At 41.5% G+C, this 26,691-nt stretch overlaps 1 protein-coding gene across 1 annotated transcript in view; it reads left to right on the plus strand.

Annotated features, from left to right (window-relative positions):
• Positions 1–26,691, plus strand: part of zbbx (zinc finger, B-box domain containing) — a 143,288-nt gene that overhangs the window by 113,038 nt on the left and 3,559 nt on the right. Inside the window, exons 17-18 of the mRNA XM_041205303.1 lie at positions 5,299–5,460; positions 9,914–10,180. Of these exons, the coding sequence (XP_041061237.1) occupies positions 5,299–5,460; positions 9,914–10,180 (429 nt within the window). The remainder of the gene's footprint in view (positions 1–5,298; positions 5,461–9,913; positions 10,181–26,691) is intronic.

Consider the following 26,691-nt stretch of genomic DNA (forward strand, 5'->3'; position numbering starts at 1 on the left):
GAGGAGCAATGGGGAAAGATTGCTGTCTAAGCCCTTTCAGCCGCAGTACACCGAGGGGCTGGAAATTGTATAGAACCAGTCTGTATGACTCGCATTGAAAGTATACATTAAATATTATAAGTAACACAATTGTATTGAAGCACCTCTAGAGTGCAACATGATCTATGTAGAAAATTTGAATATCATTTCACTTTCTGTAATATAAAAGCAAAACACTACGGATGCTGGAAATCCGAAACAAAAAGAAAAATACCTGGAAAAACTCAGCAGGTCCGACAGCATCTGCGGAGAGGAACACAGTCGACATTTCGAGTCCATATGACTTTTCATCAGAACTAAGGAAATAGAGAAATGAGGTGATAAAGGGGGGTGGGACAGGTGGAGCTAGATAGGGGGCCAGTGATAGGTGGAGGCAAAGAAGAGATGGACAAAGGGGTGTTGCACTTTCTGTGGTGGCCATTTTGAAATGTTTTATAATGTTCTTTTAGATATTGTGTGAATAAAGTATATTTCTGTAAAAAAAAGATTATTGTTCATAGTGAAATGTGTCCTGGTAATTTTCAAACAACCCAATTAATTTAGAGGGAAGCCTCCAAACCTGTTTGGCAGTACTCTCCTACCCTGTTCTCTTTGCGGTTGCTTGCTTTGTGCTTCACTGTACAGACACATGTCTTCAGCATTTGTGTGCCAGCTGTGACTTAATTGGTAGCGCTCTCGTCTCTGAGCCACAATGTTTCAGATTCAAGTCCCACTCCAGGGCTTGAACACAAAAGGAAATCAATGCTGACATTCCAGTGCAGTACTGAGGGAGTACCATACTGTCAGAGATGCTGTCTTTTGGATGAGATGTTAAAGCAAGGCCCCATCTGCCTGCACAGGTGGATGTTAAAGATTCCATGTCACAGTTTTGAAAAAGAGCAGCGGAGCTATCCCTGGAGTCCTGGCTGATATTTATCCCTCAGTCAACATCACAAAAAAACAGATGATCTGGTCATTTTCACATTGTTGCTTGTGGGAGCTTGTTGTGGGCAGGTTGACTGCCATGTTTCCTACACTAAAGCAGTGACTAACTTCAGAAAGTGCTTCATTGGCTGTAAAGCCCTTTTGAGACATCTGATGGTCATGGAAAGCACTATATAAATGCAAGTATGTTTTTTAATTACTATTTCTGAAGTGTCTTTCCTCAATGAGTCTATTAAATGTTTGTTGACCAGCCGGCTTCCTTTGAAGAAGAGGAATCACATTGGACTCAATGTTAACTCTGCTTCTCTCTCCACGGATGCTGCCAGACCTGTTGAGTGTATCCAGCGCTTCCTGTTTTTTATTTGGTTTTCTTTGAACCTTACTGACTGTTGACTGTACTGACTGTTAATCAGCTGAATCTTAACATATTTTTAAACTACTTTTCTTTCCAAAATACTATGCACACCTTTTATGGAGATTGTGAATAATCTTCTGAATAAAATTCTTTAACCCAGGAGAAAAAAATGAAAACATTAAATTGGAAAGAAAAATAATATACCTGTTGTTTGGGATTAAGTCCTTTCCTTTTTGCCATATTCATCACCCTGGCTTGCCATCAATCCTGCTGCCAATGTGGCTTTTAGTTTAAAAAACGAGAGATTTTTTTAAAAATTCATTCATGGCATGTAAGCGTCACTGGTTAGGCCAGCATTTATTGCACATTCCTAATTGCCCATGAAAAGGTGGTGGTGAACTGCTTCTTGAACTGCTGCAGTCCATGTGGTGTAGGTACACCTATAGTGCTGTTGGGGAGGGATTATAAATGAAAAACTAGCCATTCTATCCTTTTTAAAAAAAAAAATTAGAATGATTCTTTTTCCAGACACAATGCTTTTATTTGCATATTATTTTATTGAAACACATAATTGCCATCTTTTAAAAAGCACCATCAGCAAATTAAATGGTATTTACTTTCAAAGCACTTTAAACCTGTATATGATTTCACCTTACAACAAGCATAACTTTAAACTGCTGCTATTAATTGATTAAGACTTGGCATGGATAGAGGATCTGTTCATATTGGCATGGATAGAAGATTGGTTAGCTAACAGGAGGCAGAGAGTTGGCATAAATGGGTCTTTTGTCTTTTTCTGGTTGGCAGGATGTGACAAGTGGTGTCCTACAGGGATCAGTGCTGGGGCCTCAACTTTTCCAATTTATATAAATGACTTGGGTGAAGGGACTGAAGGAATGGTGACTAAGTTTGCTGATGACACAAAGATTGGGATGAAAGTAAATTGTGAAGAGGACGTAAGGAGGCTACAAAGTGACATAGGTTAAGTGAGTGGGCAAAGATCTGACAAATATGAAATTATTCATTTTTGGCAGGAAAAATAAAACAGAACCTTATTATCTAAATGGTGAAAGATTGCAGAGCTCTAACATTCAGAGAGATCTGGGTGTCCTAGTGCATGAATCACAAAAGGTTAATATACAGGTACAGCAGGTAATTAGGAAAGCTAATAGAATGTTATCATTTTTTGTGAGGGGAATTGATTACAAAAGTAGGGAGCTTATGCTTTAGTTGTACAGGGCATTGGTGAGACTACATCTGGAGTATTGGTACAGCACTGGTCTCCTTGTTTAAAGAAAGATGTAAATGCATTAGAAGCAGTTCAGAGAAAGTTTACTAGACTAATACCAGGAATGGGTGGGTTGCTTTATGAGGAAAGGCTGGACAGGTTAGGCTTGTATCCACTGGAATTTAAAAGAGTAAGAATTGATACCTTTAAGATCCTGATGGGTCTTCTTGATAGTGTGGATGTGGAGAAGCTGTTTCCTTTTGTGGGGGAATCTAGAACTAGGGGTCACTGTTTAAAAATAAGGAGTCGCTTATTTAAGACAAAGATGAGGAGAAATTTTTTTCTCTGAGGGCTGAGTCTTTGCAACTCTCTTCCTCAAAAGGTGGTGGAAGCAGAGTCTTTGAATATTTTTAAGGCAGGCTAGATAGATTCTTGATTGACAAGAGGTTGAAAGGTTATCGGGGGTAGGCAGGAATGTGGGTTGAGGTTACTTTTAGATCAGCCATGATCTTATGGAATGGCGGAGCAGGCTTGAGGGGCTGAGTGGCCTACTCCTGCTCCTAATTTGTATGTTCGTATGAGGATCCATTTAGAAGCATTTCCTGTCATTTCCATGATAAAACTTTATTGAACCAAAAGTAATGAATTTTAAATTAATATTTGTAAAATTGCTTTTCTTAAGTGACCTTTCCCAGTATTTATAGATTTAACCATTTTTGAATTAGCCCTCACTTTAATTTTCTGATCCTTGTTCTTAAAAACATTTTTTCCCAATAAAGTTCTATTTATTCTATAATTTTAGTTTGTGGCTGCGTTTGCTGACACAGCAACTCAAAATACAGTTACAGTACCTGTGATGTCAATGACAGTGATGTTCCAGGCAGCTGCCCGCATCGAAGATGGCGCAGACCAAACAGAAAAGAGCTCTTAACACTGTTCTTCCTCCCGCCTCCATTGCCTTCCTCCTGTTCACTGCTCCCTACCACTTACTTCTCCCTACTGCTTGCAGTTTGAGCGCGAAAGAGTTGTGAGCAAGATAGGGGAGTAGGGAGCGGCGGGAGGCAACCAACACTGGAGACAGACAACAATGGAAGGGAGCGATGGGAGAGGGCACACGACAGCAGCAGCAGTAAAAACCACGCATACACTGGTGGATGGAGTTCTTGTTCAGCAAGAATTGCAGTTTTTATATATAAATTACATTTTCTTATGTCTTTTATTAGCAGTCGTTCTGCATCTTGGCTGAAAGATGCAGAATGAGAATCCAACTAAGATTGACAAGGAATGAAAAAGAGGATTTCAGATCAATGTAAAATCTCCCACTTCACTTAAATAGTTCGAGATAAATAACCCCTTTTAATTATACTACTTTGCTGCATAATGAAAACAGAGGAAAACAATTTAGCTTGTGAGAAAAGCTCTCATAACACATATCCTGCTAAACTAATGCTGCTGTTGCAAGTATTAGACAATTGTAGACATCTGATTTTTTTTATGTTGTAGCAGTCTTTTCTCAGCAAAGCCTCCTTTTGAGAGACTTCTGCCTTGTTCCAGTTGCTTCTCTGTTTATTATGCTGATGTACAACATATAGTCAAAAAATCAGTGTTGGAAATGTCTTACTACAGAATAAGCCATAAAATGGTGGGGTTCTTAATTGACGTAATGTAGCTGATATCACAAGTTAATTTATTGTATAATGACACTTTACATGCTGGCTCTTCTTTATACAGACTTAAAATGCCTTTTAAAGTTATCACTCTGGACTGTGGTCATTTTTCAAGAAGTATTGAACATTTGTTGAAACCATTCTGTATTGCGGCTCTGCAGGTCTGAGCATGATACTTACTAGATTGAGAATAGACCAGTCAAGTTACAAAAACACCATATGGCAAAAGAATGAAGCCTAGAATTGTTTTCTTTGAATGGCATTTGCAAGTGTTTGGAATAGTGCACAGATTTATTCATCCATGCTGATCATTGCAAGGCTTTGTCTCTGGCTGTGACGTCTGTTAGGGGCAAACGCAGTAAAGGTCTCGATAAAGGGTGTGCTAAACGGCACCGGAAAGTCCTTCGAGATAATATCCAGGGAATCACTAAACCTACCATTCGCCGCCTCGCTTGTCGTGGAGACGTTAAACACATGTCTGGCCTTATTTACGAGGAAACTCAAGAGGTTCTTGAGGTCTTCTTGGAAAATATTATCTGGTACTTTATCACCTACATAGACATTCTAAACGCAAGACTGTTACTTACTTGACTGTGGTCTATGCCCTGAAGCGCCAAGTGCGAACTCTGTATGGGTTTGGTGGTTGAGAACTGTTAATAAAAACATGATGAATTGCGGTACTGTTTTGGGAAGGTATCACTCGCGGCCAGTTACTTCCTCTCTGGATAGAATGAGGAGGAAGATTCAGACTGTGATTCATTAGGTTGCAATTGGATTTATACATCCTTTATATTTTAAAGGATTTTATACATCCTGATTTATGCAAGTCATATTTTGGTAAACTATTTTAAACTTGCATTTGAATTACTTGTCATTTTAACTTGTTCCAGTATGCTATATGACTGATCTTACATTTTCTCCCAAGGATGAAAGTTAATGGTAGCAGACCAGTCACTCATTATACACCTCAACTCCAAGAGATGTTCAATCCATATCACCTGTTTTCTGCTGCCACCTAAAATTAAAATTGGCCCTGGCAGATTTCAGAATAAAGACCTATTCCTTTTTATCTCCTAATTCTCTAGAAAATGGAGACTGGCGACCACAAAGCAGCCTCTGCAAATATGCAGATGACTCCATTGTTTATGATGTAATTGATGATATTCAGAGCAGGCCTTCAAGTAGTTTTGGAAGACACGTAGCAATCAAAAGAGTTACGCCATGGACACGATTATCAAAATCAACAGGTAAGCTGTCAGTACTCGACCAAAGAGATTTCCATCCATGTTTTTTTTTAGGTCTATTCCTACAATAATCCAATATATTTCCAAGCTTGATATCTGTCTTTCACCAAATCCAAACCTCCATCCTGCAATGCTCAGCAATTTATTTTGTATTGCCTTCCTCATACAAAGCACTGTGCACAGTCACTCTAACCTATCTCCCTCTGAACTTGTAGCACTTTGTTTTCTCAGGTTCAAACCTAACATTATCATTGAACTTGCTGACAAGGATGGCAGTCTTGTTGTTTGGCAAACCAATTTCTGCCTTGTGGACCCTGATCATTAACTGTGTGACACATTCTCCTACCTCCGCCTGGACTATGACTCCACCATCATCATTACGCCATAATTTTTCAGACTGTCACTGACCTCATCAATTGAGATCGTCCCTCCTTGGCCTCCAAACTCATAATTTATCACAAGAAACCTGCTTCTAACTGCTCAAAGTCCACAAACAGTACTGCTTGAACCTCAGAATGTATCTTTTCCTGTATTGATTCTGTATTTCTCCCTCTATTCAGTGTCTTCCCATCTACCTCTGCAACTCTCCTGACACCTTTGCTACTTTAACAGCTCCCTGGCCCTAACTGCCTAACTTTCATCATGAACAAGAAGTCCTTCACTCTATCCCTCACCAGGCTGGTCGAAATGTGCTCTGCTGCTTCTTTGAATGGAGGCCAACCATTTACCATCTGCCATCACCCTCCTCGGGCTGGCTGAACTAGTTCTTACATTTATTCTTTGACTCCACTCACTTCCTACAAATAAAGGTGCTGCCATAAGTGTCTTAGCTATGATTAAAAACAGAAAATATTAGAAAAACACAGGCAAAGTAGTACTGTGGAGAGGGAAACACCATTAATTCAGGCTGATATCTATTGCCAGAACTGGAGAAATGTTAGCGATTTTAGTAGATTTTAAGCACAGTGGCAGGGAGAAGAGGAGGGTGGGGAAATAATGGAAAAAGTAGGTCTGTAAGAGGGTGACAGCAAGGAAAATTAAATGACAAAAGGGATGACGGTGCATGGCAAAAGGAAATGGTAATGGTACATGTAGAGAAACAGAAGTAGGCATAGAGAAGGTGTAAATGGGAATAGAAGAATCATAGCAACAGTGAGGATAGTAGCTATGATCTGAAATTGTTCAATTCAGTGTTGAATCTGGAATACTGTAAAGCATCTGATTGAAAGATAAGTTGCTTTTTCTTGAATTTACGTTGAGTTTCATTGGTACAATAAGAGACCAAGGACAAAGAGATCAGAGTAGGAGTGGGGCAGCAAATGAAAATTAAAAGTGACCAGAAGTTTAAGATCACTCTTGTGGATTAAATACAGGTGCTCAGCAAAGCACTCATATAATCTGCATTTGGTCTTCTCAATGTAGGGGAGATGCATCGTAAGCAGTGAATACAGTATACTAAATTGAAAGAAGTACAAGTATGTTTTGCTTCCTACTTGGAAGGAGTGTTTGGAGTTCTGGACAGTGGGAAGGGAGGAGATAAAAGGACAAGTGTGGAGTTGCTAATATGTCCTTATCTTTCCTTAACGAAGTATTCTCCATCACCATTGTTTATAGTGCCCTTGACTGTGTCTGTCCCGGTTCCCACATTTCAGTTTTCATTCCTTACTCTCTCCCTCCAGAGTCATGATTCACCTTTCACCCCACCAGCTTCCAGGTGGAGTGTGAGAAGTATAATCAAGGTAGCTGTGAGATCAAGCTAGTGTCCTTTTGGTAGATACTGGGCTATAGCCTATTCCTAGGAATGAAAATATAGAAATTGAGGAATGGACTGCCAATGCTTGCACTCCTTTCTATTCAGCCTAATATATTTGTTGCTCTCAATGCGGTTGCTTCTACATTCTTCTTGCAGTTTTTACAGGAACCAGTCCAACATAATTCCCAGCTTCCAATGAGTTCGCTTCTCCCCACCTTACTGAGTTGTAACGTTGACTGATCATCAAAAAGCACTTCTCTCAGTTTCTGGAGGAGCCCCGAATTGAATACCAGCAGTATGGCTTGCTTCCCCCACTACCCCAGCCACGCCAGGATGAATCTTCTGGATTCCTTAGATTGCTATGGGATGTGTCTCTTCGACCAGAGACTATCTTGCCTCCCACAATATGCTTGGTAATTCATAGAAAGGCAGCACATTGCTTTCTGCTGACCACACTAGCTGCAGCCTTGTATCTCTTTATGAAACCTCCCTCTCTCTCTTTTTCTGTCCAAAATCTCAGAGAAAAAAGGTAACCGCAGCTGCTCTAGTTTTTGTTTCAGGTGTGAACACTTTGCATCTTGCTCTGAGTAACTCTTTCCCCGCCGTCTCTATGGTAACTAAGGTTTGCTCTTGGGCAGAATTCGGAACAGATCACGTGACTTTCTTCACTACCCCATTTTATCTTGAACTAAAGAGACAATCCCAAATCATAATCATCTTATAAAACCTTGCATTCATAACAACTGAGAGTTTTCCAGTGTTGTTCATATCTATAATTTTGGCAATGGCCTTGGAATTGAAGGTTATTTCTGTGCTAGTTTCATATAGAGGTCAATTCATGGACAGTTTACTACTGCATTCATTGCATGTGAAATTGTTGTGACAGAAGGTCAACCACTGAAAGATTATTTATATGGTAGGCTGAATTTAACAGGATAGAATTTATTATCTCAGTAAAGTTTTATAGGATAGTTAAGGTACAGTCACTATCTTAACCATACAAATAACGTATAGCCTTCTGCAAGTTGTTCAATTTGAACAGAATCAAAAGGAAAAGTTTGAACTTAACAGCTTTTTAGATTAAAAATATTGGACAATGCAGGAAACTTGAGTTTATTTGGCATTTTATCACATCCCCAGGATGTCCCAAAGTGCACTCTAACTAATTCATCAATGTTGAAATGCAGTTAGTATTATTATGTAGGCAAACAGTCAATTTGTGCACAAGGTCTCACAAACAGCAAACAAATGAATGAAAGTTAAATCTACTTTCACTAACATTAATTGAAGAATATTGGCTGGGGCAGTGGGATAATTCACTTTTCTGTTCTTTTAATGGTGATATGGAAATATTTTGCACCTACATAAGCAGGCAGAGAACCTTGGTTGAATATCTCTTCTGAAAGACAGCAGCTCCAACAATGCAGCACTTTCTTATTGATGTGTTAGCCTAGATAATGCACTCAATCAGCTTTCTGACTTAGTGATAATACTACCAACTGAACTAAATTGACATTTTGAAAAACCTATCTTTTAAAAAGAAAGTTTCTCGTTTCCTCATATCTTTTTAATACTTGCTGTGAATTTAAATTCAATTCTAAACATACCTGCATAATGAAGGAATCCAATGTTTTTATGTACATTTGTTAGTTGAGTCTCTTTTTATAGTTAACAGCAGGATGTGCAATTATGCCGAGTTGGTCAGCAGACTATGAAAAATTAAAAATTCCAATATTAGGTGATGAGCTCAACTTATAAATTGAAAAATATGGTGACAAATAGAGACAAGTCCCATGCAGAATTTTGAGATAGGTGTTAGTGTTTGCCTTTCTGCATGGATAGTGTGATTGTCTGTATCAGAGAACAAAATTGGCATTTTACTTGGGTAGAAGACTGAAGAACACTACTAATTGCTACGTTGGGATTTGTGGGAAATAACAGCCATCCTAAGTGTTAATTCAGCAATTGTTCCTTTGTGGTTGTGTATTAGAAACTAGAATGGACACAAAAGTTCTTCATTTTGGGATAATAGGAAGGAGATTTGCTCCCATAATCCTCACCTGCTAAGTTATTGACCTTACTTACATCTCTATGGGAAAGGAACTCAGCCGTGACCATTCATTTTTCCAGAGGGAGAAAGAAAGTGTCATCCTTAGACTGTTTTTATGCATTTCCTTGCAACTGGCTTCAGTACTTTATTGGCAGAGGCTCAGAAACAGGCTGTTGGTCTCTTGTTTGATGAATGGCACAAAAAGATTTTAGAAAAAGAAATAGGAAAATCATCTCTGAAAGAAGGATTCCCACCCTCAAAAAGAGAGATAAAAGGGCAATGGACAAACATGTGGATAACTATTGCTAAATATTGCTTATTGTGGGCTTGCTTAGATTGCAGAGGAAGAAACAAGTAGAGAAAGGCATCCTTCTGTTGAATGCCAGGCATTAGATTGGCCTGAAAGTTTATGAATTAAGAGTGGGAGATACTAATTAGAAGAGAGAGTGCTGTAACTTAAAAGAGAGTAGGAAGGACAAGAAGTACCGATTCTGAGTAAAATAAGCAGCAATGAGAAGGCTGATGTCTGTGGCTGGTATATGTTGCAAAATAACATGAATAATTGGCTTCCAGCCTGCTTGGGTATGATATTAAAAAAAATTTTCAGGTTACTTGTATTTTTGTGACTTAACTGAAACTTGTAATGTTTTTAGGAACTCTGGGACGCTCTAGGCACGTAATGTCTCCCACTCCAGTGGAATCATTACATATTGCATCTCAAATTTCAACAAAACCTCTGGTTTCCCAGAAACAGCATAAAATCGCTCATCTAAGCTCTATTGCTCCATACCCGCTGTCTAGAGCTGCAAGGGAAATTTCTGAAGTTGAAGGCATTGGTCAAGATGAACCCAGTTTCGAAAATGATGCTGATGAAGAAGCTTTAATTGAATTGGAGAAGGAGCTGTTGCAGACTCATAAAGGTATAAAATTCTTAAAAGGAAACATGCTAAGTTATAATGCTTTTCAAGAACAAGTTTGTGCTCCATATTCTTCAAGTTTCATGATTGACATGAAATGGAAATAAGTAGCTTCCAATTATTTGAAAGCAGCATTTTTAGTCTATTGATATGTAATAAAAAGATCTGTAGTCCCAACAGTGACTCCTGGAGGATATCACTTGGACACCTTTCTTCCAGTCTGCAAAGCAAACGCTCATCTCTACATTTTTCTTTCTGTCCCTTAGCCAATTTAGTATCCACGCTGCCACTGTCCCTTCAATCTCATGGTCTTTAATTTTAATTATATTTTGTTTTAAGGTTATTAAATGGTACTTGTCAAACAATCCATAACACTACATCAACCATGCTACCATTATCAACCCCCTCCATTACCTTAGCAAAAAATTGAGTAAAGTTGATTTGCCGTTAACAAATCCATCGTTACTTTCATTTAGCCTATAATTTTCCAAATGTCAAGTAATTTTGACTCAGATTATTGTCAAAATGCTCCCTACCATCAAAGTTAGGCTGTTTTGTAATTGCCAGGTGTAGAAAGAAAGAAAGAATTGCATTTATATAGCACTTTTCATGACCGCTGGATGTCCCAAAATGCTTTAGAGCCAGTTAAATACTTTTGAAGTGTAGTCACCATTGTAATGTAGGAAATACAGCAGCCAATTTGCACACAGCAAGCTCGCACAAATAGCATGAGCTAATGGCAGATATAACTGTTTAATAATGTTGATTGAGGGATAAATTTTGGCTGTGACATTTGAAAATAATGCCATGGAATTTCTTTGTCTACCTTGAGGACAGACAAGACCTCATTTAACATCTCATCCCAATGGGTGCCACCTCTGACAGCCTATTACCCTCCCAGTACTGCACAGGAGTGTCAGCGTAGAACTCAAGTTTCTACAGTGGGACATGAACCCATAACCTTCTAATTCTGAGACAAGCATGCTACCAATTGAGCCATGGTTGACGTGGCTCACTTTTATATATTTCTTTATTTGAACAAGGGTGTTACAATCCTCTAATCTTCTGGCAACTGCGGTACATCTAAGGATGATTGGAAGATTGTGTCCAGATTCTCTGCAATTTTGACCCTTAGTTCATTCAGTAACCTATGAAGATTCCTATCCAGACAAGGTGACTATTCTACTTTAACTACTGTTGACCTTTAAAGTGCCTTTGTTCATCCATTTTTATCCTACAAAAAACAACAAAGAACAAAGAAAGGTACAGCACAGGAACAGGCCCTTCGGCCGTCCAAGCCTGCGCTGATCATATTGCTCGTCAACTGAAACATTTTGCACTTCCGGGGTCTGTATCCCTCTATTCCCATCCTATTCATGTATTTGTCAAGCTGCCTTAAACACCACTATCGTACCTGCTTCCACCACCTCCTCTGGCAATAAATTCCAGACACTCACTACCCTCTGCGTAAAAAACTTGCCCCACATATCTCCTTTATAGTTTTCTCCTCTCACTTTAAATCTATGTCCCCTAGTAATTGACTCTGTCACCCTGGGGAAAAGCTTCTGACTATCGTCTCTGTCCATGCCATTCATAATTTTGTAAACTTCTATCAAGTCGCCCCTCTTTCGCCGTCGCTCTAGTGAGAACAATCCGAGTTTCTCCAACCTCTCCTCATAGCTAATAACCTCTAGACCATGCAGTATCCTCTGCACCCTCTCCAATGCCCCCATATCCTTCTGGTAATGTGGTGACCAGAATTGCACGCAATATTCCAAGTGTGGCCTAACCAAGGTTCTATGCAGCTGCAGCATGACTTTTATACTCAATACCCCTGCTAATGAAGGCAAGCATGCCATATGCCTTCCTGACTACCTTATCCACCTGCATTGCCACTTTCAGTGACCTGTGGACCTGTACACCCAGATCCCTCTGCCCGTCAATGCACTTAAGGGTTCTGCCATTTACTGTATAATTCCTGCCTGTATCAGACCTTCAAAAATGCATTACCTCGCATTTGTCCGGATTAAACTCCATCTGCCATTTCTCCACCCAAGTATCCAACCGATCTATATCCCGTTGTATCCTTTGACAATCCTCTTCACTATCTGCAAATCCTCCAACCTTAGTGTCGTCTGCAAACTTACTATTTAGTCCAGTTACATTTTCCTCCAAATCATTTATGTATACCACAAACAGCAAAGGTTCCAGCACTGATCCCTACGGAACTCCACTAGTTACAGCTCCCCATTCAGAAAAGCACCCTTCTACTGCTACCCTCTGTCTTCTATGACCAAGCCAATTCTGTATCCATCTTGCCAGCTCACCTCTGATCTTGTGCGACTTTATCTTCTGTACCAGTCTGCCATGAGGGACCTTATCAAAGGCTTTATTGAAATCCATGTATATAACATCCACTGCCCTTCCATCGTCGATCATCTTTGTCACTTCCTCGAAAAACTCGATCAAGTTAGTGAGACACGACCTCCCCTTCACAAAACCATGCTGCCTCTTACTAATATGCCCATTTGCTTCCAACTGGTAGTAAATCCTGTCACAAAGAATCTTCTCCAGTAATTTCCCTACCACTGACATAAGGCTCACTGGCCTGTAATTTCCTGGATTATCCCTGCTACCCTTCTTAAACAATGGAACAACATTGGCCATTCTCCAGTCCTCTGGGACCTCACCCGTAGCCATTGAGGATACAAAGATTTCTGTCAAGGCCCCAGCAGTCTCCTTCCTTGCCTCCCTCAGTACTCTGGGGTAGATCTGGCCCTGGGGACTTATCTACCTTAATATTCTTCCAGACGCCTAACACCTCTTTTTTGATCTCAACATGATCCAGGCTATCTACACACTCTTCCCTAGACACATTGATCGCTAAGTCCTTCTCTTTGGTGAATACCGATGAGAACTATTCATTTAGCATCTCTCCCATTTCTTCTGGCTCCATACACAGATTCCCACCTCTGTCCATGAGTGGGTCTACCCATTCCCTGGCTACCCTCTTGCTTTTTACATATGTATAAAAGGCCTTGGGCTTTTCCTTAATCCTGGTTGCCAGTGACTTTTCATGACCCCTTTTAGCCCTCCTGACTCCTTGCTTAAGTTTCTTCCTACTTTCTTTATATTCTCCACGGGCCTGATCTGTTCCCAGCCTTCTAGCCCTTATGAATGCTTCCCTTTTCTTTTTGACTAATCTCACACTATCCTTGGTTATCCAAGGTTCCTGAAACTTGCCATGCTTATTCTTCATCCTAGCAGGAACATGCCGGTCCTGAATTCTTATCAACTAACATTTGAAAGCCCCCCACATGTCAGTTGTTGATTTGCCCTCAAACATGCGCCCCAGTCTAGATTCCTCATTTCCTGCCTAATATTGTTAAAATTAGCCTTCACCCAATTAAGCTCCTTAACCTGAGGACTCCTGTTAACCTTATCCACCAGTACCTTGAAACTTACTGAATTATGGTCACTTTTCCCGAAACGCTCCCCTACTGAAACTTCGACCACCTGACCGGGTTCATTCCCCAATACCAGGTCCAGTATTGTACCTTCCTTAGTTGGACTATCTACATATTGTCTCAGGAAGCCCTCTTGGATGCACCTTACAAATTCTGCACCATCCAAATCCTTAGCACTAAGTGATTCCCAGTCAATATAGGGAAAGTTAAAACACCAAATCACCCACCACAACAACCTTATTGCTTTTACATCTTTCCAAAATCTGCCTACATAACTGTTCCTCAATCTCCTGCTGGAAATTGGGAGGTCTATAGTAAACCCCCAACATTGTGACTGCACCCCTCCTTTTCCGGAGCTCTACCCATATTGCCTCGCTGCATGAGCCCACCGAGGTGTCCCCCTGTTGTACAGCTATGATATTCCCCTTAACCAGCAGGGCAACTCCCCCACCTCTTCTACATCCCTCTCTATCCTGCCTGAAACATCTAAATCCTGGAACATTTATCTGCCAATCCTGTCCATCCTTCAACCAAGTCTCTGTAATAGCAATAACATCATAGTCCCAAGTACTAATCCAAGCTCTAAGCTCATCTGTCTTGCCTGTTATACTTCTCGCATTGAAAAAAATGCATTTCAGACCCCCAGTCCCACTGTGTTCAGTAATTTCTTCCTGCCTGCCCTTCCTCTTAGTCCTACTGGCCATATTCACTGGTTCCCAGTCATTTATTCCACCTGCTGACCTATTGCTCTGGTTTCCACCCCCTGCCATACTAGTTTAAATCCTCTCAAGTGACACTAGCAAACCTCACAGCCAGGAGTTTAGATGCAACCCGTCCTTCTTGTACAGGTCCCACCTGCCCCAGAAGAGATCCCACTGAAAACCCTCCCTCCTACACCATCTGTTCAGCCACGTGTTCAGCTGCACTATCTTCCTATTTCTAGCCTCACTGTCCTGTTTTTTGACTTTCTGCCTAACTCCCTAAACTCCTGCTGCAGGACCTTGTCACTCTTCCTGCCTAGGTCGTTAGTACCAATGTGTACCACAACCTCTGGCTGTTCTCCCTCCCCCTTCAGAATGTCCTGTACCCGATTAGAGACATCCTGGACCCTGGCACCAGGGAGGCAACATACCATCCTGGTGTCTCTTTCACGACCACAGAAGCGCCTATCTGAGCCCCTGACTATAGTGTCCCCTATGACAATTGCTCTTCTGTGCTTTGACACCCCCTGCTGAACAACAGAGACAGCCGTGGTGCCACTGCTCTGGCTACTGCTGTTGTTTTCCCCTGATAGGCCATCCCCCCAACAGTATCCAAAATGGTATACCTATTGGAGAGGGGGAGCCACAGGGAGATTTCTGCACTGACTGCCTGCCCCTTCTAGCGGTCACCCATCTATCTGTCTGTACCTTGGGTGTGACCACGTCTCCAAAACTCCCGTCAATGACGCTTTCCACCACCTGAATGCTCCTAAGTACATCCAACTGCTGCTCCAACTGATCTATGTGGTCTGTGAGGAGCTGCAATTGGGTACACTTCCTGCAGATGTAATTGTCCGGCGCACTTGAAGTGTCATAGATTTCCCACATCCCACAGGTGAAGCACTTCACCCCAGCAACTGCCATTTCTAGAACTGTTTAATAAATTAATTTAAATCTAATAACTGCTTATTGAATCCTTATTAACTATATGTTCCCTAGGGCTATATTTCTACTATAAATGCTAAATTCTAAGAACAGTAATCCCCTGATTCTGGTCTAGATACCCTCTACTTATTAATTAAGTGATTAATGTATTTGGTTTAATTAGTTTAACAATGTTTTAGTTCCAAATTCAGTGTAGATTCTCTACCAGCCAATCAGGTCACAGATTTACCGTGACGCCACTTTTAATTTTTTTTTAAGACCCGAGGTCCACGAATCCCCAAGGTAAGGTTTTTATACTCACCTCTCTGGAACTCCGCCCTCCGACTCTGCTCCCCGGAACTCTCCTCACGCTCTTTTATCCCGCGTCTCCGCTGCTCTCCTCGTGCTCTTTTATCCTGCTTCTCCGTCGCGCTTCTTGCATTCTTTTATCCTGTGTCTCCGCCGCTCTCCTTGTGCTCTTTTATCCTGTCTAATATCATTACCACTTCCTCCTTTTTTGCTATGTTGGCAGCTGCTTCTTTAGTGAAGTCAGATGCAAAGTACTCATTTATTACCTCAATCATTCCTCCTGCCACTAAAAGAAGATCGTTTTGTTTCTAATTTGTCCCACCCTACCTTTGATGACCTTTTTACTACTTGTGGGTTGGCAAGGCCACATTTATGGTCCATCCCTATTACCCTGAGAAGGGCGTTGGTAGGTCTTGTCCTTGAATCTCTAACGTCCTTGTGCTGATCAGCTCTTCTTATTCTGTTCTATAATAACTTGGAATGCAGGGCTGGTTTCTTATAAGAAACAGTAAACTTTATTTACAGACTCCTGGTGAAGCTACATGCTTGTTCCAAGACCAAGGCTAAAAAGCTCCACCCCAAAGATTTTCCGCGTTTAGGGCTGATTCATCTATACAGTCACAAGATCCCCATAATAATAAATAATGGTTTAACAATAACTACATTCCTCCCCCTTTAATTTTGTCTTACCCTTTTATTTACAAAAACATAACCCATATTATATACAATTATATACAGTCCATAGCATTATAAATTTAGTCTTTGAGGTGGTTTTCAGATTCGGGTAGAGTGACACAACTCTACAACTGGAGGCTCTTCCATTGGATCAACTTGAACAGGAACTGCAGCTTTGGGGACATCCCTAGACACTGGCAGTTCAGAATTATTTACTTGAACAGAGACATCAGGTATGTCGATCTGGCACCTCGGGTTGAAGTTTCGACTTTGATTTCAGATGGATTAACTGGTTGTTGGAGGGCTTCTTGACTTCTGAGATGATCCATGTGTTCCCTAACAATGCTGTTTTCCTCTTCAGCTTGATAAGATAAAGACCCTGTTTCAGAGATGATTGTACCAGGGACCCATTTTGGACCAGTTGCAAAATTTCATACTAAAACTGCCTCTCCCACAGTAAACTCTCGACCTTTATAGTGGACGTCATGATTCACTTTCTGACTCCCCTGGTTTCTCTCCACCTTCCCCTCTAAATTAGGGAATGCTAAACTCAATCTTGTACGAAGTCAGCGCTTCATTATCAATTCTGAAGGTGTTAAACCAGTGGTCGCATGAGGATTTGTGCGATAGCTGATCAGAAATCTCAATTCTTTTTCTAATGTTCCCTCTGTTAGTTTCTTCATGCCTGTTTTAAAGGTTTGTACTGCTCTTTCTGCTAACCCATTGGACGAGGGATGATTTGGTACTGTTCTGACATATTTAAACCCATTTATGTTCATGAATCTTTGGAATTCAGTGCTAGTGAAAGCAGTACCATTGTGTGACACAATAACTTTGGGTAAACCATGAACACTGAAACTCTGGCGCAGTTTTTCAATGATTGCAGACGAAGTAGGTGACCTTACTTTAAACACGTCCATCCATTTGGGATGTGCTCAATAATCACAAGAAACACAGTACCTAGAAATCGACCTACGTAGTCTATATGTAGTCTAACCCAGGGTCAACCAGGCCACTCCCATGTATGCAGTGGAGCCGAAACGGGCTCTGCTGTTGCTGTCACTGGAGATAGCGTTTCACCATTTTTTCTATAATACTTTGTGCATGCATCTTCATTTTAGAAATATCAGGATGCACACTATGAAGTTCTCCTCCCTATAAAGGGATAACGACACTTGCTCCCCATAACAAGACACTATCTTGACAACTCAATTCAGGTCTATTTACAAAGAATGGTTTTAATTCTTCAGGGACTTGTGCATTTGACCATCCTTGTAATACATGTTTATGGACTCTTACTAAAATTGGATACCGATTTGACCAGTTCTTCTTCTGTCTCGCGCAGACTGGTGAGTAGTCCAGGAAATTCAACATAAGTACAACCTCTTGAGGTACAGGAACATGTTTATTCTACCTGGCAAAGGGAAACAACTGAGGGCATCTGCATTTGCTATATGCACACCCGGATGGTGCATAAAAGTGTACTCTTATGCTGACAATCTGATTTATAGCATAGACTATTGGTGGGATTGCCTTATCTTCACTAAGCAATCCTAACAGTGGTTTGTGATCTGAGACTCTGGTGAAGTGTCGAGCGTGCAAATATTGATGGAACTTCTTTATTGCAAATACGATAGATAAGCCCTCTTTTTCAATTTGCGAGTCTCCTTTCTTGGATACAGAAAGGATTCTGGATACACATTCCATCGGTCTTTTAGATCCATCCTCCACCTTGTGTGACAATACTACTCCCACTTCATAAGGAGATGCATCACAAGTAGGTATAAATTTGTTAGGTCATGGTGCACTAGTAGACACGAGGAGTGTAAAAGCTTCTTAACTCTGGTGAAGGCTCCCTCTTGCTGTGCCTTCCAGGACCACCTGTGGTGGTTCTTCAATAATAAGTGCAAAGGGGCTAACACTAAATAGGTTAGGCAAAAATCCACCGTAATAATTTACCATGCCCAAAATAGACTTGAGCTTCGTGACATTGATAGGAGACAGTGCTTCCTTGATTGCCCTGACTTTCTCCTCTAATGGTTGCAACCCTTGGGCATCCACTCGATGATCCAGATACGCAACTTCCTCGCTTGGAAGGTGCACTTTTTTTTTAAACGAACGCTAGCCTCTAAAAATCTCTTCCCGGTTTGTCCTGAGCTCTGCTTCTGTGGGTCCTGTGATTAGGACATTGTCCAGGCAGACTATAACTTGGGGATGTCCTTGTAGTAGGATTTCCATGGTTCTTTGGAAAATTGCACAGGCAGATGACACACTGAAGGGTAGGCGTGTATACTGGTACAGGCCCTCGTACGTATTTATGGTGACATAACTTGCTGATCTTTTGTGCAGCTCGAGCTGTTGATACATATGACTCATGTTCAGTTTAGTGTAGGACCTTCTTCCTGCAAGTTCAGCATACAGATCTTCAATCGTTGGGATTGGGTATTTGTCTAATTTCGCAGCCATGTTTACTGTTAGTTTATAATCCCCGCAGATGTGAATAGATTGGTCCGGTTTTAGCACAGGGTCATGGATGCTGCCCATTCTGAAAATTGGACTGGCTGTATTATTCCTAACTTCTCCAAATGACATTTATTTTAGAGTGTAAGGCACAGGTCTTGCCTTAAAAAAACCGAGGTGGTGTTTCAGGATCCACCTATATTTTAGTTTGTAGATCTTTGATTTTCCCCAACTCATTTTGAAATACGCTGTAACAAAAACAGAATTACCTGGAAAAACTCAGCAGGTCTGGCAGCATCGGTGGAGAAGAAAAGAGTTGACGTTTCGAGTCCTCATGACCCTTCGACAGAACTTGAGTTCGAGTTTTGGATTTCCAGCATCCGCAGTTTTTTTGTTTTTATTTTTGAAATACGCTGTCATACTTTTTCAGCAACTCTAGAATTCCTCCTGTCCTGATCTGAAAAATTTCTGACCAATCTAGTTTGATTTCCATCAACCAATCACAGCCCAGAAGGCTAGGTCCTTCTCCTGTTACAACAATTATTGGCTGCCTGTTATCTGCATGATACAGGTACAGAGGTGATACCTTTCACCTCTATTGCTTCTCCTGTGTATGCTCTTAACTAAGCAGCAGTTTCCTCCGAACTCAATGGCTGGGTACCCTCTCTGAGGTACTTAAAGATATGTTTTCCCAACACTGTGGTCGATGCTCCTGTGTCAACCTCCATGAGCAGAGACTTTCCATTCACTTGAAGTGTAACAGTAATTGGTTCAGTTTTCCTGAATTCCCTTCAGATTGTGTAGGGAATAAACGTCAGCCTCAGTAACTTCTGTCTCAGCTATATTGTGCACTTCATTTAACTTGACTTGATGTTTGAATGGCTGCCTTGATTGAGTTCTGCACTGTTTAACAACATGTTTAACAACTTTGTGGTAGTAGTGTTATTCTGCATCTTTAAACCTACAGACTTCGGGTGCATGATTTCCCCCACAACGGTAACACTTTAACTTCTGGATTCTTAGTGAGCTGCTTCCAGCATTTCTTTTTGTTTTTCTAGTGGTAAGGACCATGTCCTGCTTCCCAGTAGCCTCCTTGAACTTCGTGCCACGCCTAGCAGCAGATTCCTGCCCTAGCTCCAAAATGGCACCATGCTGCACACTCTGCAAACCCCTCTCAGCACTCTCCATTGTCAGCGCTATCTCCATGGCGCGCTCAGGTCTATCTCAACTCCTGCAAGCAAACGGCGTTGAATGGCGTTGTCATTTATGCTGCAAACCAAATGATCTCGCAACATGTCATCTAAGAAATCATTGAAGTCACAGTACTCCGTTAACTGTTTAATTTTGCGATGTACGTTGCAATCGACTCTCCGGGGCCCCTTACTCGAGAGTTAAACTTGACTCTTTGCATGATCATGGAGGGTTTAGGCTGAAAATGTCTTTTTGCGAGGTCATCTAGCTGGGTGAAGGATCTGGAATTTGGTGATTCTGAGCTGTCAAGCTATGGATTATGTTATAGGTTTTGTTCCCGCAGACGCTTTGGAGAATTGCCTTCTTTTTCTCCTCTGCCTTTATGTCATTAGCTACAAAGTAGAAATCTAGTGCCTCAATGTATTGACTCCAGCCCTCGACGGATGAGTTGTATGGGTCAATTCTGCCAAAGAGAGACATTGCCGGTGAGTATACTTCTCTTCTTCCCTTAAAAATCAAAATACTCAGTCGTGTGGCGAGGTGCTGTGTCAATGCTATTTATCCTTGTCGCCATTTGCGATAAACTTGGAATGCAGGTCTGGTTTCTTGTAAGAAACAGTAAACATAGGCTACATACTTGTCCCAAGGCCAAGGCTAAAAAGCGCCGCCCCTACGATTCTCTGTGCTTAGGGCTGATTCGTCTTTACAATCACAGGATCCCCATAACAGTTAAAAAAAAATGCCTTAACTTACAATTACTACACTTCTTTTGTAACTGAGTAGCCATTTGAGAGGTTATTAAGATTCAACCACGTAGTTGGGACTGATTCTTCATGTCGGCCAGACTGGCTAAATGTGGCCTGTTCTATTTGTGAGGCAAAAAGCAAAAACGACAAATGCTAGAAATCTGAAATATAATCGGAACATTCTAGAAAAAAGTCAGCAATTTAATCTGCATCTGCAGAGAGAACAACGTAATGTTTTGGGTGTGAATTGCATTTCTGATGAAGCATCAATACCTGAAACCATTAAGATTTTAACATTCTCACAGATCTAACAAACCTATGAATGATTTTGATATTTCTAACAGTTCCTCAGCTTTCTATCAGGCCTTTGTTTGAACTTTCATACCTCTAGGGTAATCAGAGGTAAAAATTGATCAAAATTTTATTTCTTTTCCAGCTATTGGTTTTATTTACATAAAAATACAACTGTTTTTACAGGGGATGTACATGCAACCTTTAAGTCAGTACCATAACGAGAAACTCGTTCCTCTGCTTTGGTGGCTAATTCTGCATTGATATTTTGCATGGTGTTCTTCTGGTATGTCTCTGGTCTGTCTTGAAGACTTTCTCCTCAAACTTTTAAAATGGCTCGTGCGAAATAAGCTTTTTCACTAACTTTACCTTCTCTCTTTCTCACCCATGTTTGCACTGATGCTACAACATCTGATATTTACAACAGCTTCTCACAGACTTTCAATGCCTTACAACTATCTTACCTTCAACCTCCTTAGTCTGCTATATAAGACTTTTCAATGTGGCCAACCTTCCCTGTGTGCAATCAGCTTAACTGTTTTTTTAACCAAACCTATAACATTTGAAGCAAGTAATTAATCCAGGGTTCTAGTTACTATTTTAGTTTTCTGCAAAATGACATTGAAAAATCGAAAAATCTTTAATTTTATTTATCTGGTGCTGTCCCACAAATTGCTAATTATGAAGTCTTGACCTCTAGATTGATAATCCAGCATTATAACCACTAAATTACTGTACTTTCATATAGACCTGAGTCCAGCTGTGCATTTAACTGTTAGTCAGCGAGCCAATTATCACTCTCTTCACATACAGTATAAATTGTTGTCTTCCCCTTATTCTTGCGAGTGACCTGATGAGTGCAAAACGTGTCTCTTTTTTCAGCAATACTCAAGTTCTGTACTACCAAATGAGTATTTGTATACAAAGCTATGGATAGATCGCATTGCTTAACAAAAAATGCTAATTATGATAAGTTAAGTTGTGTTACTGGGAAGTTGCATAAACCTAGATATTACTGTTGATGTTGTTACACAAAAGTTTGAGAGCAGAACAATGTCATAGAAATACAATGTTAATTTGTTACTACAACCTAACATTTTAAGGCTATAGTCACAATATATTATATATGCAACATTAATTTGAGTTCTTTGAAATAAATAATATTTATCTGTTGTGTATTTTGTTTGCTTAAAATCACCAAGGTGTAACACTGTAAGGTAATACATTAATAATTAGCAATAGAGAGATGGATTTAAAGACTCAATAAATTGTCATTAATCACAATTTACATATTCATTGTCTTTCAACCACAAATAAGCTTGCAGTATTTTTCTCACAAGTTTTTCATTAAACTTAGTGATCCCTTTGATGTGCCTAGAGTGACCAATCTCTGTTGTAGTTTATTTTTTATATCAGGTTTGTAGGCTTCAATTTAACCTCCTCAAAAATACTTACTTTATGCATAGCCTTGGCCAAAAAGTGTAAAATAGCTCAAGGAAGGCCTATTCTTTAATTGTATTACAAATTGTGCTTCTGATGCCATCACAACTTTGTGGGGATACAAATATAGACATTTCAAGCCAGAAGAATATTCTAGTGCTTTGAATTGCTGATCAAATCTTGGAAAGCTGAAGCAACAACTAAGTTAATGGTTAAACCCAACAGATATACCATCAATCCACATTTGCTGAAGCTTTAGTGTAGAAGCTTTTATTTTACCTTCTTCGTTTCAGCTTGTTTTAAAGAAGATGATGAGTAGAATTTAATTTCTGATTTCCTACTTGACCTTGCACTCTTTTTCTATTAATTTATTCTTTCATGGGGTGTAGGCATTCCTGGCTAGGCCAGCATTTATTGCCTATCCATGATTGCCCTTCAGAAGCCACCTTGAACTGCTGCAGGACATGTCCTGTAGGTACACCTGCGATGATGTTAGGAAGGGTTCCAGGATATTGACCCAGTGACAGTGAAGGACTGGTGATATAGTTCCACATTAGGATGCTGTGTAACTTGGAGGGGAGCTTGCAGGTGATGGTGTTCTAATGCATCTGCTGCCCTTGTCCTTGGAGGCTGCGGGTTCGGAAGGTGCTGTCGAAGGAGTTTGCTGAGTTGTTGCACTGCATCTTGTAGATGGTACACAAGCTACCACTGTGCTTCAATAGTAGAGGGAGTGAATGTTTAAGGTGGTCGATGGTGTGCCAATTAGGCTTTGTCCTGGACAGTGTCGAGCTTCTCAAGTGTTGGAGCTGCATTTCATTGAGGTAAGTGGAGAGTATTCCATCACACCCCTAACTCGATTGTTATAGGCAGACAGACTTTAGGGAGTCAGGAGCTGAGTTACTTGCTGCAAAATTCCCAGTCTCTGACCTGCTCTTGTAGCCACACTATTTATATGGCTGGCCCAATTCAGCTTCTGGCCAATGGTACCTCGTAGGACGCTGATATTGGGGGATTCAGCAATGGTAATGCCATTAAAGGTCAAGGGAAGTTGGCTAGATTCTTTCTTGTTGGAGATGGTCATTGCCTGGCACTTATACGGTTTTAATGTTAATTGCCACTTATCAGCCGAAGCCTGGATGTTGTTTAGGCCTTGCTGCATATGAGCACAGACTGCTTCAGTATCTGAGGAGTTTTGAATAATATGGAACACTGCACAATCATCAGCAAATGTTCCCACTTCTGACCTTATGGAGGGAAGGTCTTAAAAATAATGCAGGGCAGTCACATGAGGAGTAAATTAAGGGCACCTAAAATAGCATTTATTTTCTGTGGATGAAAAGTATCTGGAGCCAGAGGATTCTTTAATTCATTCCTTGATTGGTTTGCATACCCTGAGAAGTAAAATGGAGCAGGTGGCCAGAGACGACAATTCCTGGAGTCTAGCCCTAAGGTCTCTAGCTGCAGTGCTGGAGAAAGTTCAATGATCTCACATGGATGATCAAGGCCAGTGAGCGCATCTTCAAATGAGATCTCCTGCTCACTGGAACACCAACCTGTCATTCTGCTCAATACATCATAATCCTATCGCTCACCCATCAGTAATTAGGACTTATGCCTATCATTCAGATGCTCTAGCTCACCCTCAGACAATTAATAATTCTGCTAGCCTCACAACCAACTCTTGCAGCTTCGAAGTATCCCCAGCTATTCAACCGCAGCAGCTACACCACCCAAACGCAATACAACACATTCACATTCTTTCCTCACTCTTGCACGACTAACTGGCATATAATCTCTGGGAGCAGAAGAAAATCAGCAGGGGACAAGCATACCTGCAACTATTGAGCCCTTTAAAGGCTACAGTGCTCCTCATTATGAGGCATGCCTGAGGCCTTTACACCCAGCATTGCCAAGACCATTTAGGATGATGGATGTTCCTGCCTTATGCATGTTTTCAAATCACAGTTAGTTCATCCTCACCCTGCTATCTGACATCAAGTGCTGGATGTAGTTGGTGTGACCATGGAGCTCGCTTTCCATCCCTCCCCTTTACCCTCGCCCCAACACTCCCTTTCTGCATTTCAGCTTTCAAATACCCAAGATTTGATGCCTGGCCAAACATTGCAGCTGGAAGGGCAAGAACAATGCCAGACCTCTGAAGAAACAGGGCTGGATTTTATGGCGATGTATTGGGTAGCTGTCTGTCCTGCATCTCTGTAAAATTGGGTGTCATGTCATTGAGTCGGCTACCTGCAATAATAAAGAAGGTGAGCAAGGCCCAAAGCTGTGAACTACAAGGGATTTCACTTCCTGCATGTAAAACTTGTATGTGACCACTGTCAGAGGATCATGCAGATCTGTGTGCGGTACACTGGGAGTTGTCACGATGCCTACATCCTCAGGCAATCCCAGGTTCCACAACTATTCTCCCCATCACCGCTATTGGAGGGATGGATACTTAGCAATAAGGTGTATCAGCCATAACCCTGGTAAGGAACCCACGTACCAAGGGTGAGCATTGATACGAGAGCTGTGCATCCACCAGAGCCTCCAATGGTCTACTCAAATTGCGATTCTGCTGCCTGGAACAAGCTTGTGGCATGCAGCATGATGCATTAGCTCAGGTCTCCCTCATTCTTCTGGTATGCTGGGCCTTTCACAACCTTGTGCTGCAGGATTGGGGAAGGGAGGGCTGGGCGGCAGCTGGTCCAGGCAAAGGAGGATTTTGGTGCCCAGCCCACATCCTTGGATGATAAATCTGACGAGGATTCGGAAGATGATCAGGAGAATCCATGCTAGCCTGTCGCTGCACCTGAGGGCAACAGGGAATAGGTGCCAGGGAGACTCTGGAGTCCGTCACAATGAGATCTTCTGTTAAGGATATGGAAGACTTTCAATAAGATTTGTGCTCCACAGCCTTCCAATTTGCAACCCCATATGCTGCAAATAGGGTTTGCAACCCCATTGGGTTCCAAGCCAACAACACCACGGCCAGCATTGCATATTTCATTGCCAAGTAAACCTGTGAGGACGTTCACTGACACAGACATCACAAAGCAGCAATGGGTTAGATTCCTTTTAAGCTACCATCTAACTGAGATCCTCCACAACAATGACACGTCCGTTCTTGGTCATGCTCATTTAATAAGATTCATCAACACAATCTCTTGCCCGTACCCAAGTTAAAGAACACCTGTTGTGATTCCTTAATTATTTCATATCTGCAGCATCTTGGTTCTCCCCCTTCACTGTCCGATGCGCTGGAGGCAGGTTGCTGACCTTGTTGCCCCTTTAGCTGGGATGACCTTTGCAGGTGACCTCTACTTACCTAAGGCTGAGGGGGCTCCAGTACTGTGAGGGACTCCTGAATAATGACGGCAGCCTCCTCTGTTGCCACAGCTCCCTGAAGCACTGGTGCCACTGGAGGTGGAGAGCAGGAGCAGCTGTCGCCATCTGGAATGCCCTGAGAGGAGTCTTCAGATGCAGACAGCTGTTGCTCAGCCACCTTTGTGAGGACCAATTGGCCCTCCATGCTTACCTGAAAGGGAAGAGAACCTGGTGGATGTTCCAGGCACCTCATCCCCCTCTCACCTTGGCATTGCCTGATTGAGCTCAGTGACAAGGTAGTAGAATTTTTTATTCGTTTTATGGGATGTGGGAGTCGCTGGCTAGGTCTATTGTTTAGGTCTATACGTTTATTGCCCATCCCTAATTTCCCTTGTTCAATGGGCAGTTAAGAGTCAACCACATTGCTGTGGGTCTGGAGTCGCATATAGGCCACACCAGGTAAGGACAGCAGAATTCCTTCCCTAAAGGACATTAGTGAACAAGATGGGTTTTTACAACAATCGGCAATGGTTTTGTGATCATCACAAGACATTTTTAATTCCAGATTTTTTATTGAATTCAAATTTCACCATCTGCCATGGTGGAATTCAAACCAGGGTCGCAGAGCATTACCCTGGGCCTCTGGAATACTAGTCCAGTGACTATGCCACCACCTCCCAAGGTTGGATGGTCCACATCCAGCGTCGGCAGCCATTGACTGGTCTACAGGACCTGGCTCTCTGTGAGAGTTGTCAGTCTCTAGATGGAGGAAGCTACATGCATAGATGGGAAGAATATTACAGACCTAATGGCCTGGTTGGACTCCTTCACTGTCCTTGGCAGGGCACGCATACCCTCTGGAATTCCCACCAGATTTTCACACATGTCCCAGTGGGCATCCAGCACCTGCGGCCTCACAGACAACTCCAGAGACTGGTCGTCTGCTTGGGACCTGCACTCCCACACTCCTCATTGTGTCAGAG

The sequence above is a fragment of the Carcharodon carcharias genome, chromosome 2 (genome assembly GCF_017639515.1).
Source record: "Carcharodon carcharias isolate sCarCar2 chromosome 2, sCarCar2.pri, whole genome shotgun sequence".
Taxonomy (NCBI): Eukaryota; Metazoa; Chordata; class Chondrichthyes; order Lamniformes; family Lamnidae; genus Carcharodon; species Carcharodon carcharias.